The sequence below is a fragment of the Chaetodon trifascialis genome, chromosome 13 (assembly GCF_039877785.1).
Source record: "Chaetodon trifascialis isolate fChaTrf1 chromosome 13, fChaTrf1.hap1, whole genome shotgun sequence".
NCBI lineage: Eukaryota > Metazoa > Chordata > Actinopteri > Chaetodontiformes > Chaetodontidae > Chaetodon > Chaetodon trifascialis.
In genome coordinates, this window is record NC_092068.1 from 24,558,259 (window position 1) to 24,574,824 (window position 16,566).

Sequence of the window (16,566 nt, forward strand, 5' to 3'; positions counted from 1 at the left end):
AACAGACGGCTGAAACATCCGAAAGAAAACTAGGTGCACCGCTCAGAAGTACATACGGGTATAAATAGAGGTGTATGCAGACCTATATAGAGGTATATACAGGTAAATAAAAGGTATATGCAGAGGTATATAGGGGTAAATACAAAGGTATATACAGGTCAATACAGAAGTATATACAAGTAAATACAGAGGTGTTTACAGATAAATACAGAGGTGTTTACAGGTACATACAGAGGTGTTTACAGGTAAATACAGAGGTGTTTACAGGTAAATGCAGAGGTGTTTACAGGTAAATACTCTGCAAGGAGGATTCATGCAGCTTCTTGAACTTTACTTGGACATCATCTTTCTAACTCAAATGTTTGTCGAACACACAGCTCCTAACATGGATTCCTTCATTTCACACGTGTTTTTGAAGGTTTGTCAATAAAGTATTCGTTGTGAACGATCACAGCTACAGTTCTCTCAGTGGCCGCTAACAATAATGCTAACATCTGTAACTTGAAGCACATGATTGGTAGAGTGTGTTTGGGCTGGACTGAGCCTGGCAGACATAGTTCAGGGTATGTTTTTTTCGCCGTCTGGGTCCCTGTCAGAGAGACGCTGGTTCAGACTGAAAGAGGACAGTTTTTTTTTACTCTTAAGTGGCAGCCAAACCAACACACACTTTGATGAGCAATGTCATCTTCATCAAATATTAATATTTAGTGGTTTCTCAGTTTAACAAACAGGAAGCTGCATCAAACAGTGTGTGTGGATCTGGTCTGTGGTCGGTTTTACAGAGGTTAAGTCAGATCAGCTGTTTAGTGATTTAAGGGTCAGTTTAGAGAGAAAGTCAGTTTTCAGTTACAGGTTGTAATATTTGTATGTTTCTGTTTCCTTCATTTGTAAAATGGACAGTTGTGATGTTTGTTGTGGGTTGGTTGGAGCTTGTAGTTGCTCTGCTGTGTACGATAAAACTTATAAAGAGATTGTGACAGACACCAAACTGTGTGACTCATCTTTTATAAAACTCATCAGGGCTGTTTCTGGACATGTAAATACAATACAGGTATATCCACAGGTATATACAGGAGTGATCCATATACCTGTGAACATCCAGGTATATTCAGGAGTGATATATACCTATGTACCTGTGAATACCCGGGTATGTTCAGGAGTAATATATACCTGTATATATCTGTGCATACCCAGGTATATACAGGGGTGAAATATGCCTGTATATACCTGTGCATACCCAGGTATATAGAGGGATGAAATATGTCTGTGTAACTGTGTATACCCTGGTATATACAGGGGTGAAATATGCCTGTATGTATCTTTGCATATCCAGGTATATACAGGGGTGAAATATGCCTGTATGTATCTTTGCATATCCAGGTATATACAGGGGTGAAATATGCCTGCATGTGTCTTTGCATATCCAGGTATATACAGGGGTGATATATGGCTGTATATATTTGTGTATACCCAGGTATATACAGGGGTGAAATATACCTGTAATGTGATATATGCATGTATGCACCTGTGCATTCCCGGGTATATACACATATATGTTGACAGCCATATGTACAGTTGGTGTATATACATGGGTTTCATTTCCAGCTACCATCTTTGTTTGAAGCATACAAGCCCAAAATTTGGGAAACCCAGGAATTCATCAGGAATTCATTTTTCATGAAATCAGATGTTTTGCTGTGATGTCATGAGAGGAACAAACTGGCGTCAGCATGTTAATATCTGATATTTATTGGACTTCTTAGTCTTAAATGCTCATGTTAACAAATCCTGAGAAAGCTTGGACCAAATGATTCAAGTTAAGTGTAGCAGGGGAACTGGAACAACTTGAGAGTTGTTTTGTTTTGTTTTACAGTATTTTCACAGGGTTTCCAGTGTTGTACATGCCTTACAGTGCTTCTGCAGTGTTTCACAGTGTTCATGCTGCGTTTTACAGTGTGTGCAGGTGGTTAACAACAGCTGAGCAGATAAACAGAGTTAATCAGCTCAGAGGAAAAGATTAACTGCTGATGTCAACTGAGGGCCAAGGACAGCGGCCATGACGCAGGGAGATGCCCGGGGGGCCATGTCCAAGTCCTTTAAGGGACAAGTTCACTGCTTTCACTGTCAACACATTTCTGATGGTATGTTCATTCAGCAGGAAGGTCATAGACACAGACCAGCTCATTATTTCTTGTCTTTTTCATATCTATCTGTCTATCTATCACTGGTTACACTGGTTCCATTGATGATGATGGCCACACTGGTTACACTGGGGTATTAAATGAACCTCTAAGTTGCAGACAACTAGGAGGTGAAACATGTCAACATATATTGATGGAGGTTGTTGAATAGGTAGCCAGTCGAGCTGTTATCTCCAATGTCTCAGCAGTGAAATATAATTAATCCCAGTTTTTCTGTCATTTATCTCTTTCAGCCTCAGATTAAAACAGAGATTGAAGTCAAAAATCAAACATTTTCTCTGTAACAGAAGAAAAATGTGAATAAATCACAAATGATATTAACCTCTCCATGAACTGACTCTAAGTATAGTTATACTGGATTTTAATTACGTAGACCCAGAGATCCTGCAGCTGCTCAAAGGATCAATCACATGACTCCTCACATCCTGTTGCTAGGCAGAATTCAGATTAGATCAGATTATATGAGGGGTCATTAAGACAATCAGGGTAAATCTCTGAGCTGGAACAGAACAGCTAGTTCATGAATGTATGGAGACTGTATGTAGTCTGAACTGGGAGTCCCAGTTACTGAACTGTTTCCAACAAATGACTTTTTGAAGAAACCTTTAGTGGGTCCAAGCAGCAGAGAGTCTCCGTCTCTCTTCTCTGGTCAAAGTGAATAATTGTCAGCTGTTTGACAGAGGAGGCACAATGACAGCACAAACAAACAAATTAACTTATCTGCAAACATCTTGAAGGGCAGATTATCAGTCATCGGTGATCATTATCACATCAATATTTATGATACATACATAAAAATACTGTATTTTTCTGCATAAGAACAACTTTCACTGTTGGTTCTTTAAGTTGTCAAATCAATAACATTTCTATACTTTCACTGAGTAGTTTCTCTTGATTATATTATTGAATACAAGATATAAGAACTTCTTCCATGTCTGGACTCTGAAAAAATCTTAAACTTTGTATGTTTCGCTCTCACATAAACATAAATAATTAACAATTAACACTGTGTAGTAATTAATGCAATTATTAATACTTGTTCGTGTGGCTGCAGGATCAGCTGTAGGTCAGATGCTGAATTTGATTCACGCAGAGGTCGGAGGTCAAGGGCAGGGGTGTGTGTGTGCGTATGTCATTCACAGCAGCTGTGAAGGGATTAAAGTGAACCTGAGGAAGAGATTTACGGTCAGATCCTTTTAAGCAGCACGCAACACAGCAAGGGGACGTTTCAAGCTGAAGAGAGTGGTGCTGTGAGGTATGAGGTGAGGTGTCCTCTGCCTGGGAGCCTGAGGGTACTCCGCAGTGCCTTAGCAGTTCAAGGACTCTTCTGGACCGAGACCTCAGATGCTGAACCTGCAATCTGCCAGAGCCCCCTCTTTGGACTTCCACAAGCTCTAGAAGGAGGAGTTCCAGGAGGGCCTAGAGGTGGTGCAGCTGTTCTGTCAGGGCCTATCAAAGGTTCCCGTGGAGGCCGACACAGAGTTGGACGGTCAGATCTCCACTGATGAGCTGCATGTGGCGCTGCAGAGCCTACAGAGGCAAGGCTCCAAGCAGTGTGTTAAATACCGACTTTTTCTTTTTACAAACATATTTACAACTTATTACATGCAAGCTTGAATAAATGAAGGCCCTGGTTTGGGGGAGCACATCGGTCAGTGGAAGTAATACTTTAAATGAAGTAGGGTTGATATATATGGTTCTAGCAAAGACTCACATGGCTCAAATGTGGTCCTTCTAACAAGAAACCAGATAAAAGCAACTTCATGGACTGTGTTCGATCTGTGGGAGTTAATCTAGTGAGACCGTCTGATGGGAACAACACCTACAGATTCCTGATGTCCTGACATGTTTGCGCCAAATAACAACAGACTGTCATACAAAACGACAACTGAAGCGCATGTCAAGAGATTCTCTCCCCTACAGGGAACACAGAGTCAATGCAGAACCCGTACGAGAACACCAGAATCCAGTCCCAGAGTTGAGGCTGAATCCAAAGCCAGGGTAGAGAGGTTCCGTAAATGTGGTCTTGAAGGTGTGGAGGTGGGTCAGTGTGTCAGAGGAGACTATGTAGAAGGACAGAGTCCCAGCAGGACAGTCCACATACACCCCGACTCTGTTAGAGACAGGGAAGGAGTTGGAGGTGATGGATGTTTGTTTGTTATTGTGCCAGACGGAGTACTGACCATCACAGATGCTCAGATTCCAGGACAGATCATTCTCTCCGAAGAAACACTCTTTATTGATTGCTTTCCTTCGGATTCCTCTGTAAGTTGCTGATATAGCAGCGTTTCCTATCCACTCGACCTCCCAGTAACAGCGACCAGTCAGACCATTTCCACACATTACCTGACAGACATCAAACCTGTCTGGATGATCAGGATAGGACACACCCGCATCCACATATATCACTTCCCTGTCGCGCAGGTTGATCTTTCTGTTTACTGTGTTTGTGTCGAGTGTGAGTTCACAGGAGTCTGATGGAGAGAACGAGACACAACACAGCTGCAGTTACTGATCTATCATCTGTTCACTGATGGACAGTTTGATGATGACATCTCACTGAAGATTCTTGAATGTGTGTTTTGTGCTTTGTTTTCATCAATAAAATCAAAAACACACTTACACTTCTTCAAAGCTGGTCTCAACCATCGGACTCCACCAGACTCCACCCTGAAAAGAGGAGGGGGAACGTTACATTGCTCGTATTTACATATTCACAAGCAGCGCCTTGTTTATCAGCTGATATTCTTTTAGTTCAGTGAACCTTCATCATATTGGCCAATGACTACAACTCATTATTTTCACATCTTTTCAATTTCAATTCATGCCATATTATCTGTAATACGGATGTAAGCCACATAAAAAATATGGTTACTAAACCCATACATGTAGTTTAGAGGTGTAGTTCCATGCCCACCAGAGGGGGGCGCACCCGCTCTGTACCTCACTGTAAAAAAAAAACATAGTGTCTGTATGGTGGCTTGCTCTCTCTTTTTTTCATCTGAGACGTTGTCCTGCGGGCGTGTATTGAGCAAACTGAGGATCTCCCCCAGTATGAAAAACGATATAAAAATCATAAATCAACAATTAATCCTCAAATATCATGTGTTAATAAGGTGCTTGTTTGTCAGGACCAAGTCCTGTGTGTTTTACTGAACGGACGAGCCGCTTTCATCGTGAGCTCTCTCACTGTGAACTTTGATAAGCGTAGCCACTGCTTGCTAAGAGGCTAGACCTCCATTTTGATTGTTAATATTAGCTGGTTGCTTATTAAATCCATACTGTTGTTTACTGATATTTTCCCGAAACCAATCGTAGTCATAGCGCTTTTGGTACTACTCTGGTACAGACTATATCATTGCTAACTGTTTAAAACGATGAGAAAAAGATCGCTAATGACATTAGCCACGAGCTAATGCCGTTATGCTAACGTTAGCATTGCCTATTGGGTGCTAAAAAGATAAATACTAATTCATAGTTGTTTAAAAATATAAACAGTGCCTTTTAAAAGGTACATAATTTTATTGTGTCATTAAAATACAGATTGTGAATTGTGTGAATTCAAGATGAATAATTATTTTGTCTGGACTAAAATACTTTTATTGTGACACATGTCAGTTTATTTCAGAATGATTGAAACAATATATATCCTGTGTAGTTTACTTTATATGGAAAGATATGTTGAGTGATGAAAGTAATTTGAGGTCATTTGATAAACAGAAAGTAGTAATAAGAGATAGTAATGTATATAGTCTACAGTGTGTGTGTGTGTGTAGATTGTTTTTTTCCATGGACTAGGAACTGATTGGTCTGATCCTGAACCCTGGAGGGTTCAGTGGCGAGCCAGAACCAGAGAGCTGACTGTGGACAGACCGGACACACGGTGTGGCCAGCCGTGGGTTCTGCCTCAGCAAACTTCAGACCATCACTTTACTCCATTCACTCAGATACAGATAAGACACAACACAACACACTATGAAAACCCACCCGGGTAGTCACAGGAGCAGTGTGCACACACAGGTTAAAGGGAACTCTGATCTCTTTTTCTCCGAACAAAATTTCACAAGGAACTGAACTCTGCTTTTACCCAAAAGAAGGGACACTGTTATTTGCACTTTTATTTTCTTTATTATTTTGAAAGGGTTTTGTTGTTGTGTTTTATTTTTTATACACTGTTCTAGCGTTGTTAAATATTTGCTGTAAGGCAATAAAAATTGTCACTGTTCAACTTTACATCCACTATCTTCTAAGTGAGTATTTCAATAATTAAAGGTATCCAGCTTTCCAAGCCTAGAGTGAATGTTGCTGTCATTAGCACTGATGTTATCATTGAGTAAGACTAAGGGCGCTACACGGAGGTGGATGGTTGGATGTACAAAGTGTCTGATTTGACACCGCTGTTTACATCCCATCTCCTACCAACGGTCAACACTGGTTTATTATTTGTAATCTGGAGGTGAACAGTCCGAGTCCACCTGCAGCCTCTAATGTTGATTCAGTCCTCAGTGAACCTCTTTGGCCTCTGAGCCACCATGTTGACAATCCTGTAGTTTCTGTGAACAGGTCGGCTCCTATCAGAGAGGGAGTGCAAAACTGAGTGCCGCACTGAATGAACTGCATGACAGGCAGCAGTCAGTCTCCGTTATCCAGTAATTACTGTTTTTTACTGCGCAAATCAGTTGAAGTCCAACATATTTAAATCTGGGCTGTCATAATGTCCAGTGAAAATAAGTCCAGAGTTAGATGTGGAAAATATTCGTCTCTACACTCTGCTTTCTCTGCTTCTCTGATGTCGCCCAATCTCTCCTCTCCTGATTCACTGATTTAAGAGTTTATTTCAATCAAACCAGAGTTACTGATGATCGTTGGAACAGGAAATAGTCAAACTTAATATTTGACCAATTTTGACAGTCCTAGTTTTGGCTCAGCCTGTGCTATTCCCTGTATTGATCATCCAATTGGACACAAACAGTTCGAGGAGTCAGTCTTTATCAGGTCTGGTTGTTTGAGGTCAGCTTGGTGCGTCGGGGTCGTGACAGTGTGACAGAAAAACTTTCCAGCTCTTCCTCCTCTATCAGACTGACTTTGTCTGCAGCAGGCCTCTTCATACCTGAGAGAGTCCAGTTTCCAGTGTGGATCCTCCAGTCCAGCAGACAGCAGCTTCTCTCCTGAGTCTCCTGGATGGTTGTCGCCCAGGTCCAACTCTCTCAGTTGGGAGGGGTTGAAGCTCAGAGCTGAAGCCAAAGAGGCACAGCCTTTCTCCGTGATCAGACAGCCTGACAGCCTGCAAACACACCGAAACAACAACACGTCACATAATCCGAGGGTACTGACAGGGCTGGAAGGTTAACGCAGTACCACTGTACAGTACTAGGCTTAAAGCTTTCTACTTTGATAAAGCTTGCAGTTGGGGTTGGTTCAGGCTTGACTTGCCCCAGACCCTAGTTATGTTGCTATAGGCTTAGACTGCCAGGGGACTTCAGACTACATCACAGGATTTCATATAAAAAGAAATGGGGATCAGTTGAAAAGGTTGATGAATTCTGACCTGAGAGTTTCCAGTTTACAATTTCGACTCTCCAGTCCAGCAGACAGCAGCTTCACTCCTGAATCCTGCAGGCTGTTGTTACTCAGGTCCAGCTCCCTCAGACTACAGGATGGGGAGCTGAGAACTGAGGACAGAGCTTCACAGCTTCTCTCTGAGAGGTTACAGCTGCTCAGTCTGAGGATACATCAAGAAAAAAAGAAGACATAAATAGTAAGTAAAGAGGGCAGACTATTTAAACTGTGGTCAATCAATCCAACTCTGTACTTACAGAGCTTTGTTGGAGGCTTTGACCACTGGCAGCAGCCTCAGAAGAGCCTCCTCTGAAGCAGAGAATTTCTTCAGGTCAAACACATCCAGATCTTTTTCTGATGACAGTAAGATGAAGACCAGAGCTGACCACTGAGCAGGAGACAGTTTATCTGCGGACAGACTTCCTGATCTCAGGGACTGTTGGATCTGCTCCACTAGAGAACGGTCGTTCAGTTCATTCAGGCAGTGGAACAGATTGATGCTTTTCTCTGGAGACAGATCCTTCTCGATTTTCTTCTTGATGTACTGGACAGCTCCTTTGTTGGTTTTTGAGCCACCTGTCTGAGTCAGCAAACCTCGCAGGAGAATCTGATTGGCCTGGAGAGAAAGACCCAGGAGGAAGCGGAGGAACAAGTCCAGGTGTCCATTTGGACTCTGTAAGGTCGTGTCCACAGCACTCTGGTAGAAGTTTATCTCTGCAGATTCATCTTGTCTTGTTTCAGACTTCAGGGAGGTTGATTGTCCTGCTGACAGCCGATTGACTTGAGAACTAAAGAATGTCAGGTGGACATGAAGAGCAGCCAGAAACTCCTGAACGGTTAGATGGACGAAGCAGAACATCTTGTCCTGGTACAGACCTTTCTCCTTTTTAAAGATCTGTGTGAACACTCCTGAGTACACTGAGGCTGCTCTGATGTTGATGCCACACTCTATCAGGTCTGATTCGTAGAAGATCAGGTTTCCTTTCTGCAGCTGCTCAAAAGCCAGTTTCCCCAGAGACTCAATCATCTCCATGGTCTCTGGAGTCCAGTGTGGATCTGTCTCAGCTCCTCTGTCATACTTGATGGTCTTCAGTTTGGACTGAACCACCAGGAAGTGGATGTACATCTCAGTCAGGGTCTTGGGCAGCTCTCCTTCCTTGCTGGTCTTCATCACATCCTTCAGAACTGTGGCAGTGATCCAGCAGAAGACCGGGATGTGGCACATGATGTGGAGGCTTCGTGATGTCTTGATGTGGAAGATGATCCTGCTGGCCTCCTCCCCATCTTTGAATCTCTTCCTGAAGTACTTCTCCTTCTGTTCATCAGTGAACCCTCTGACCTCCGTCACCATGTCAACACACTTAGGAGGGATCTGATTGGCTGCTGCAGGTCTTGTGGTTATCCAGAGGAGAGCAGAGGGAAGCAGTTTTCTCCTGATGAGGTTTGTCAGCAGCACATCAACTGAGGCGGACTCTGTAACATCAGTCAGGATTTCGTTGTTTTTGAAGTCCAGAGGAGGTCGACACTCATCCAGACCGTCAAGGATGAACAAAACCCTGAACTCCTCAAACCTGCAGATTCCTGCTTCCTTGGTTTCAGGGAAGAAGTGATGAACAAGTTTCACCAAGCTGAACTTTTTCTCTTTCAGCATGTTCAGCTCTCTGAAAGTGAATGGAAACATGAACTGTATGTCCTGGTTGGCTTTGTCTTCAGCCCAGTCCAGAGTGAACTTCTGTGTTAAGACTGTTTTCCCAATGCCAGCCACGCCCTTTGTCATCACTGTTCTGATTGGTTCATCTCTTCCAGGTAGTTTAAAGATGTCTTCACATCTGATTATTGTTTCTGTACTGTCTGGTTTCCTGGACGCTGTTTCAATCTGTCTGACCTCATGTTCATCATTGACCTGTCCAGTCCCTCCCTCTGTGATGTGGAGATCTGTGTAGATCTCATTCAGAAGGGTTGGATTTCCTGCTTTAGCGATCCCCTGAAACAAACACTGGAACTTCTCCTTCAGGTTAGATTTAAGTTTACGTCGATAAACTGGAACAGGATTTCCTGAATGAACACAAAACAAAGAAGATCAATAACATTGACACGTCAGTGAATGTCTCATTTAGGCAGCAGGTTCAGTCTTTAGAGAAATCCTCTTACCGCTCTGCAGACAGTCAGCCAGCTCCTCCTCCTTCATTCTCCTCAGAAAGTGCTGTGTGATTTTCACAAATGCCTCTCTGCTGCCCCTCCTCTGCTCTTCATCCTCTCCATCCAGCACCTCCTCATCCTCCCTCTGGCTCTCTAAGCATTCTGGGAAATCTGAACTCAGAACCTTCTTGATCCTCTTCAGCTCATTCCTCACAAAAGAGACAATGTTCTCCTCCAGCAGCTGGAACAGAAGATTATGAATGATACAATCAAACAAAAACCATTGAACCAAACATCAGATCCATGTTGGACAGACTGACAGATCGTTGTGAAGACAGTTGATGTAAAAGTAGTTGTTGGACATGTGCAGACCATAAATATGGAGTCCAGGTCTGTTTGATGCTGCTGGGCGGACTGACCACTGGGAACCTCTGAGCTCTCCTGGTGGACTCTGAAGAAAGTCATGAAGAATTAGCTCACATTATGTCTGTCCAAATGGAGAGAAACACAAGCTAAAGGTCCATGAAGTGATATCTGGAGGCGAACAGCGAATCACATGATTCCCTCTAGTGGTAAAGACTCACTCGTCCTACTGATACCACTGAGAATTAACAGTTCAGTCTCTGTTTTTGTACAGACTGGTTGAACTGGGCAGCTCCCAGTGTTAATGTGTGCCATGAAGGTGTCAAAACTGGAGCTCTCACAACTGTGATTCCACTAAAAACAACATTGGTTTGTTTTGATTATCAGTTTGTAATCCTCACCTTTCACTTGAATGGTATCCATCTTTGAAGACTATTCGACGATCCATAGACCAATCACTCTTCACGGACTCACAGATGGGTTCAGGGTTTTCCAGCATCCTCCTGACAGAAACACAGGACAGATTCTGCACTGCACCCACAACACACTGAGACAAAGCCTGTGAGGGATTCAGTACGCCTACTGTACATAGTGTATTTGTATCCAGGTTTTTGTCTAAATTCAGGGTTTAATTGAGAGATGTTTCAAAACATATTTTCAACCTGTATTTCAGACACAACACTGACAGCTGTCACATCCAGAAGTTCTGTGACAATACAGCCATCATTGGATGTGTATTACAGGGAAACAAACTGGAATACAGGGAAGTCATAAACAACTTTGTCAATGGGTGTGGACTGAACCATCTGCACACAAGCACCAGCAAGACAAAGTAGATGGTAATAGATTTGAGATGCTCACCTTTCACTTGAATGGTATCCATCTTTGAAGACTATTGGACGATCCATAGACCAATCACTCTTCACGGACTCACAGATGGGTTCAGGGTTTTCCAGCATCCTCCTGACAGAAACAGGACAGATTCACTCAGGTTTCAACACATATTTTCAACCTGTATTTCAGACACAACACTGACAGCTGTCACATCCAGAAGTTCTCTGATGATACAGCCATCATTGGACATGTATCACAGGTAAACAAACTGGAATACAGGGAAGTCATAACCAACTTGGCCAACTGGTGTGGACTGAACCATCTGCAAACACCAGCAAGACAAAGGAGATGGCAATAGATTTGAGATGCTCACCTTTCACTTGAATGGTATCCATCTTTGAAGACTACTGGACGATCCATAGACCAATCACTCTTCACGGACTCACAGATGGGTTCAGGGTTTTCCAGCATCCTCCTGACAGAAACAGGACAGATTCACTCAGGTTTCAACACATATTTTCAACCTGTATTTCAGACACAACACTGACAGCTGTCACATCCAGAAGTTCTCTGATGATACAGCCATCATTGGACATGTATCACAGGTAAACAAACTGGAATACAGGGAAGTCATAACCAACTTGGCCAACTGGTGTGGACTGAACCATCTGCAAACACCAGCAAGACAAAGGAGATGGCAATAGATTTGAGATGCTCACCTTTCACTTGAATGGTATCCATCTTTGAAGACTATTCGACGATCCATAGACCAATCACTCTTCACGGACTCACAGATGGGTTCAGGATTTTCCAGCATCCTCCTGATGGAAACACAGGACAGAAAAGTGCCACGGATTTCACCGGTCAGCATCCAGGGTTTGGACATTTTCAACCTATATTTCAGACACAATCCTGACAGCTGTCACATCCAGAAGTTCTCTGACAATACAGCCATCATTGGACATGTATCACAGGTAAACAAACTGGAATACAGGGAAGTCATAACCAACTTGGCCAACTGGTGTGGACTGAACCATCTGCAAACACCAGCAAGACAAAGGAGATGGCAATAGATTTGAGATGCTCACCTTTCACTTGAATGGTATCCATCTTTGAAGACTACTGGACGATCCATAGACCAATCACTCTTCACGGACTCACAGATGGGTTCAGGGTTTTCCAGCATCCTCCTGACGGAAACACAGAACAGATTCTGCACTGCACCCACAACACACTGAGACAAAACTTGCATCCAGGGTTTGGACATTGAGATTGTGGACATGTACAAATACATGGGTGTTCACGTTAACCACAAATTGGACTGTACAAACAACACAGATGTCCTGTATAGGAAGGGTCAAAGTCATCTACAACTGTTAAGAAGACTGATGTCCTTTGGAGTTTGTAGGACACTGTTAAAAACACTTTGACTGTGGGGGCATCTGCAATTTTCTATGCAGTGGTCTGCTGGGGCTGTGGAAGCTCCCGTCAGAAAACATCAAGGAGGTGGGTGAGAAGTGGATGTAAGCCAAACCGGCATCGATCATGGGCAACCCATCCCACCCTCTGCATGAGACAGTGGTGGGCTTAAGCAGCTCCTTCAGTAACACACTGCTGCATCCAATGTGTAAGAAAACACTACCACAGGTCCTTCATTCCAACAGCCCTGATGGCTGTGTAGTGTCATGGTTCTAGTTTGACAGTTTGGTAATATCCTAAACTTCTGTTGGATAAGGACATGTGTAAGACAGACTCTGTGGGGTCACAACAGCGCAGTCCAAAGTTAGTGTTTCACAACCGTGAACTTACTGGCAAAATACCACCAAAGAGTTGGCCCAAGTGTAGTGTCCTTGTAAAGTTGGACAGTGGTGTCTGAGTCCAATCAGAAATGAGGCTTTTCTCAACTAATAGTAGGATGTCAGAGTTTGATGTACTGAATTTGCTGCTGTTGCTAACAAATCAAAATCGAACAAACTCTAGAGCGCTCATGCTTTAGGTTTTTTCTTTTTAATTTGTCAGGACTGTAAAGCTCTGAGTAGCCAGAGGCAGAGAGTCATTCAGAGGAGCTCTCTATCAGAACAGATGCTTCTCCTGTTCGTACTCTCGTGCTCTCTGCTTTGCTTAGATTTATTTACTTTTGTACTTTGTTTTTTTCTGCCAAAAGCTTGGAAAGTGGATCCAGGATGTTTATACATGACATTACATTAATGAAAGAAAAAGAGTTACCGCCATATTTTTAGCACTTTTATTGTTTCTCGGTACTGTGCGAGTGTGACCTCCAGACTGCACAAGCCTTACTGCTGTGTCTGTGACTGGAAACCTGTGATCAGGACGGGGAAAATATAGCAAAATCTGTGAACTGCACAGGCTGAGCAACTGACTGAGGGAACTGCTCAGCTTGAAAAGAGGATTGAAATGCTGCATCAAAACATGAATATGAGCAATTCATTGTCTCTGTAGCAGCCTCTGCACATGTTGGTTAAAACGGACTTTTATACACAGTATTACTTCAGTTGTAGAGTATCCTGGCACAGATTGCCCTGGAAGTGTCCTAATGGCACTGGATCAGCTGTTGATTCTCCTAAACCAGCCTTCCCTAATTGTAGTGGCCATTTGTCAAAATATAGACTATAACCTTTAACTAAACCTCAAAAATGTAAATGAAAAGAGCCACTTCGCACCATGGGCTTGTAAGTTACGCAGGCAGAAGAAAGTTAATGTCCATTTCAAAGTTTATGGGTTTTCATGATTTATTAACACTGACTCTGAATGACGAAATGCGCGCTAATACTAAGTATGCTGAGGCCAGGGAAACTAATCACACCACAAGCATTAAGACTGGCCGAAACCCAAGAAACAACCCCAAGACCACTGTGAGGTGGAGGGCCAGGAGGACCACTGGTAACCTCATACCTGATAAGCTGAGGGCAAGAAGAAATACTGGTAAACCCACACCCAATGAGCCAGACACCAGCTGACTGAGGGCTCTAACCAAGTTTGTAAGAATGATGAATGTAACAGTAACTGACACACCTGTCAACAGAGCTGTTACCAGTCATGCTCTTTATTCATGTTGTAGATTTTGACATTCTGTGACGGAAAACTGGCTCTGAGGTCAGATGGGAACTTTTCCCCTCTTTTGAATGAATTGTACACATTTCATCATGGGAGGAGTGTAAATCAGAGTAACTGGATAATCACAGGCTGAAAGTATGTGGTGGGCTAAGACCTTCTGATCTGAGCATTAACAATTCCTCCATGTGTGAGCATAATTCTGCAGAGTGAAGGTCTTCTAAGTAGTGCATAGCTTTCTTAATAGCTGTCTGAACTTCATGGAGACACACATAGTCCACATACAAACGCTCAACAAGCAATGCCTGAAACCCCAGCAGAATTACAACTTTCAGTCATTCCTTTCTGTTATTTGTTTACCCTGTCAGCGGACACAGTTTTTTGGCTTCTGGTGCCATACATGCCAATTCCAAGTCCTTCAGCTTGGGTTCAGGTTCAGGACAGTCTGGTCTCTGATGGGTCCTGATAGAAAGAAATTCATTAAAGCTCTCACACTTTGAAAAAGTCCCACTGAGTCGAAGACTTTGTGAAACAATGTCGTGGACAGTTGAAGGTGTTCCTCTCACCTGTGAGCTTTGGTCTGGTGGTCCCGATCCTCACACAGGCCGGTTTTAGAGGGACAGACTCCCTCCTGTCTGTCCTGACACTGATCCATAGCGGAGTCCACACCTTCACACCAACACGACAAACACACAGAGCTCTGATTGGAGGAAACCTGTCACACACTCCTTCTCTGCTTCATATCAGTCAGCTGAATCTCTTTGGGCTGAACTCTGATAATCACTGATGAGCTTTTCTCATCACCTCCATACATTTCATACACTGACTGAACACTCAAAACTCATCAATGCATGGATCAATAGTGGTTTACATTTACCTGACAGGTATCAGAATCAGAATCAGAATTATTTTATTGATCCCCGAGGGGAAATTGTTTTTGCTGCAGGTGCTCCTTACAAGAATAGAATTAGAATAAAATTAGAAAAGAGAAAAAAATACATATAAAAAACAAAATTTATATATATATATATATATATATATATATATATATATATATATATATATATATATATATATATATATATATATACTGAGAAAAAATAAACAGAGTCCAGCAATTATTGGTTACTTTACGGATGAAGATTTTTCACACAAAAAACAAAAGCAGGTAAAATATAAAGTTTTGTTATCGACTAAACTGCACGGCGATGATTACAAGCTGAGCTGAAACGATCGGTCGATTGACAGAAAATTACTTGGCAACTATTTTGCTAGTTGTTTTTTCATGTACACCTACAAAAGATTTCGGGATTCCAGCATCTCCAGATAAACTCTTACTGTAACTGCAACGACGGGAAATGATTTTAAATGACGAAGTTCAGACTGTTAGTCAGACAAAACAAATATGGACGCTGCTGCAGACAAGCCACAAACTGTAAAACGTGGGCGCTTCACACACACACACACACACACACACACACACACACACACACACACACACACACACACACATGTTCAACCTGCAGCACAGACGATCTGAACAATCAGCACAGTTTGAAGGTGGACGCCAAAGATTAGAGCCACAATCCAGTATCTGAGCAAATGTGAGTCTGCTCGTGCTCCATCATGTTATCCTGTGTGACATAGTCAGAAATACTGCACTGAACTACCACACCCAAGTACCATTCGGAGGTACTAACACTTAACATATGTATTTATACTTCTACTGCAGCACATTTCAGTGGTAAATCTTGTACTTTTTACTTGTACTACATTTGTCTGGCAGTCTTACTTTTCGTATTCTGAAATGCCTGTACGACACTGACACTTCCTGTCCGAGCTTGTCAAACAGGTTTCACTCCTCCTCGGCACAAACAGAAATAACGGTTCATAAGGCTCCATCACCGACATGTGAACACTTTCTGAAACCGAATTCAGTTCCGTTTCAAGCGTGAACGCAGACACACGAACATTGCTGCCACTTCCCGTTCACCGTGAACGCAAAGTTTGTGCGGAGTTAACTGAAGTTTTTGAGCGGCTTTAATGGAGCTAAACTGAAGCTAAACTGATTGCAGGTCGCCATCACAACACGAACAGAGACACATTTAAGAGTCCGACAGTGAAAAACGGCGTTTACAAACCTTTAGACGGAGAGAGGAAACTGCGCCACTACGAGCTGTCAATGTGAAACTACACGAACAGACAGGAAGGAAACACACAGTTTCAAAATAAAATTACTTGATATAAAAAAAACAACAACAACAAAAAAAACGGACATATCCGCAGACAGACAATCAGGTTGTGCTGCAGGAAGTAGTCAGAGTTTTGACTCAAATAGAGAAAAACTTTACAACACTGTGATAGCAAGTAAAACTGCGCGCGCGCGCGCACACACACA

General features: G+C 42.7%; 1 protein-coding gene across 2 annotated transcripts; it reads right to left on the reverse strand.

Moving 5' to 3' along the window:
• Window positions 1-1,735: 1,735 nt before the first annotated feature.
• On the reverse strand, window positions 1,736-14,845 carry LOC139341536 (NLR family CARD domain-containing protein 3-like). Of its 2 annotated transcripts, XM_070978091.1 has the most exons (14): window positions 14,735-14,845; window positions 14,529-14,630; window positions 12,185-12,286; window positions 11,816-11,917; window positions 11,470-11,571; window positions 11,124-11,225; window positions 10,664-10,765; window positions 10,272-10,350; window positions 9,912-10,140; window positions 8,018-9,815; window positions 7,750-7,923; window positions 7,312-7,485; window positions 4,825-4,871; window positions 1,736-4,675 (listed from the first exon to the last, which is right to left on the reverse strand). In XM_070978091.1, the coding sequence occupies exons 1-14, from the start codon at window positions 14,821-14,823 to the stop codon at window positions 4,119-4,121; spliced, it is 3,759 nt and encodes a 1,252-aa protein (XP_070834192.1). In that variant the 5' UTR covers window positions 14,824-14,845; the 3' UTR covers window positions 1,736-4,118. The 2 variants fall into 2 exon arrangements, with proteins under 2 accessions (XP_070834192.1, XP_070834193.1); XM_070978092.1 differs by lacking the exon at window positions 10,664-10,765.
• Between the last annotated feature and the right edge of the window lie 1,721 nt (window positions 14,846-16,566).

Coding starts and splice junctions, on each gene's coding strand:
- LOC139341536 (XM_070978091.1), bottom strand. CDS start 14,823: ATGGATCAGTGTCAGGACAGACAGGAGGGAGTCTGTCCCTCTAAAACC. Junction 10,766..11,123: donor GGATACCATTCAAGTGAAAG/GTGAGCATCTCA, acceptor TGTTTCTGTCAG/GAGGATGCTGGAAAACCCTG. Junction 10,351..10,663: donor GGATACCATTCAAGTGAAAG/GTGAGGATTACA, acceptor GACTTTCTTCAG/AGTCCACCAGGAGAGCTCAG.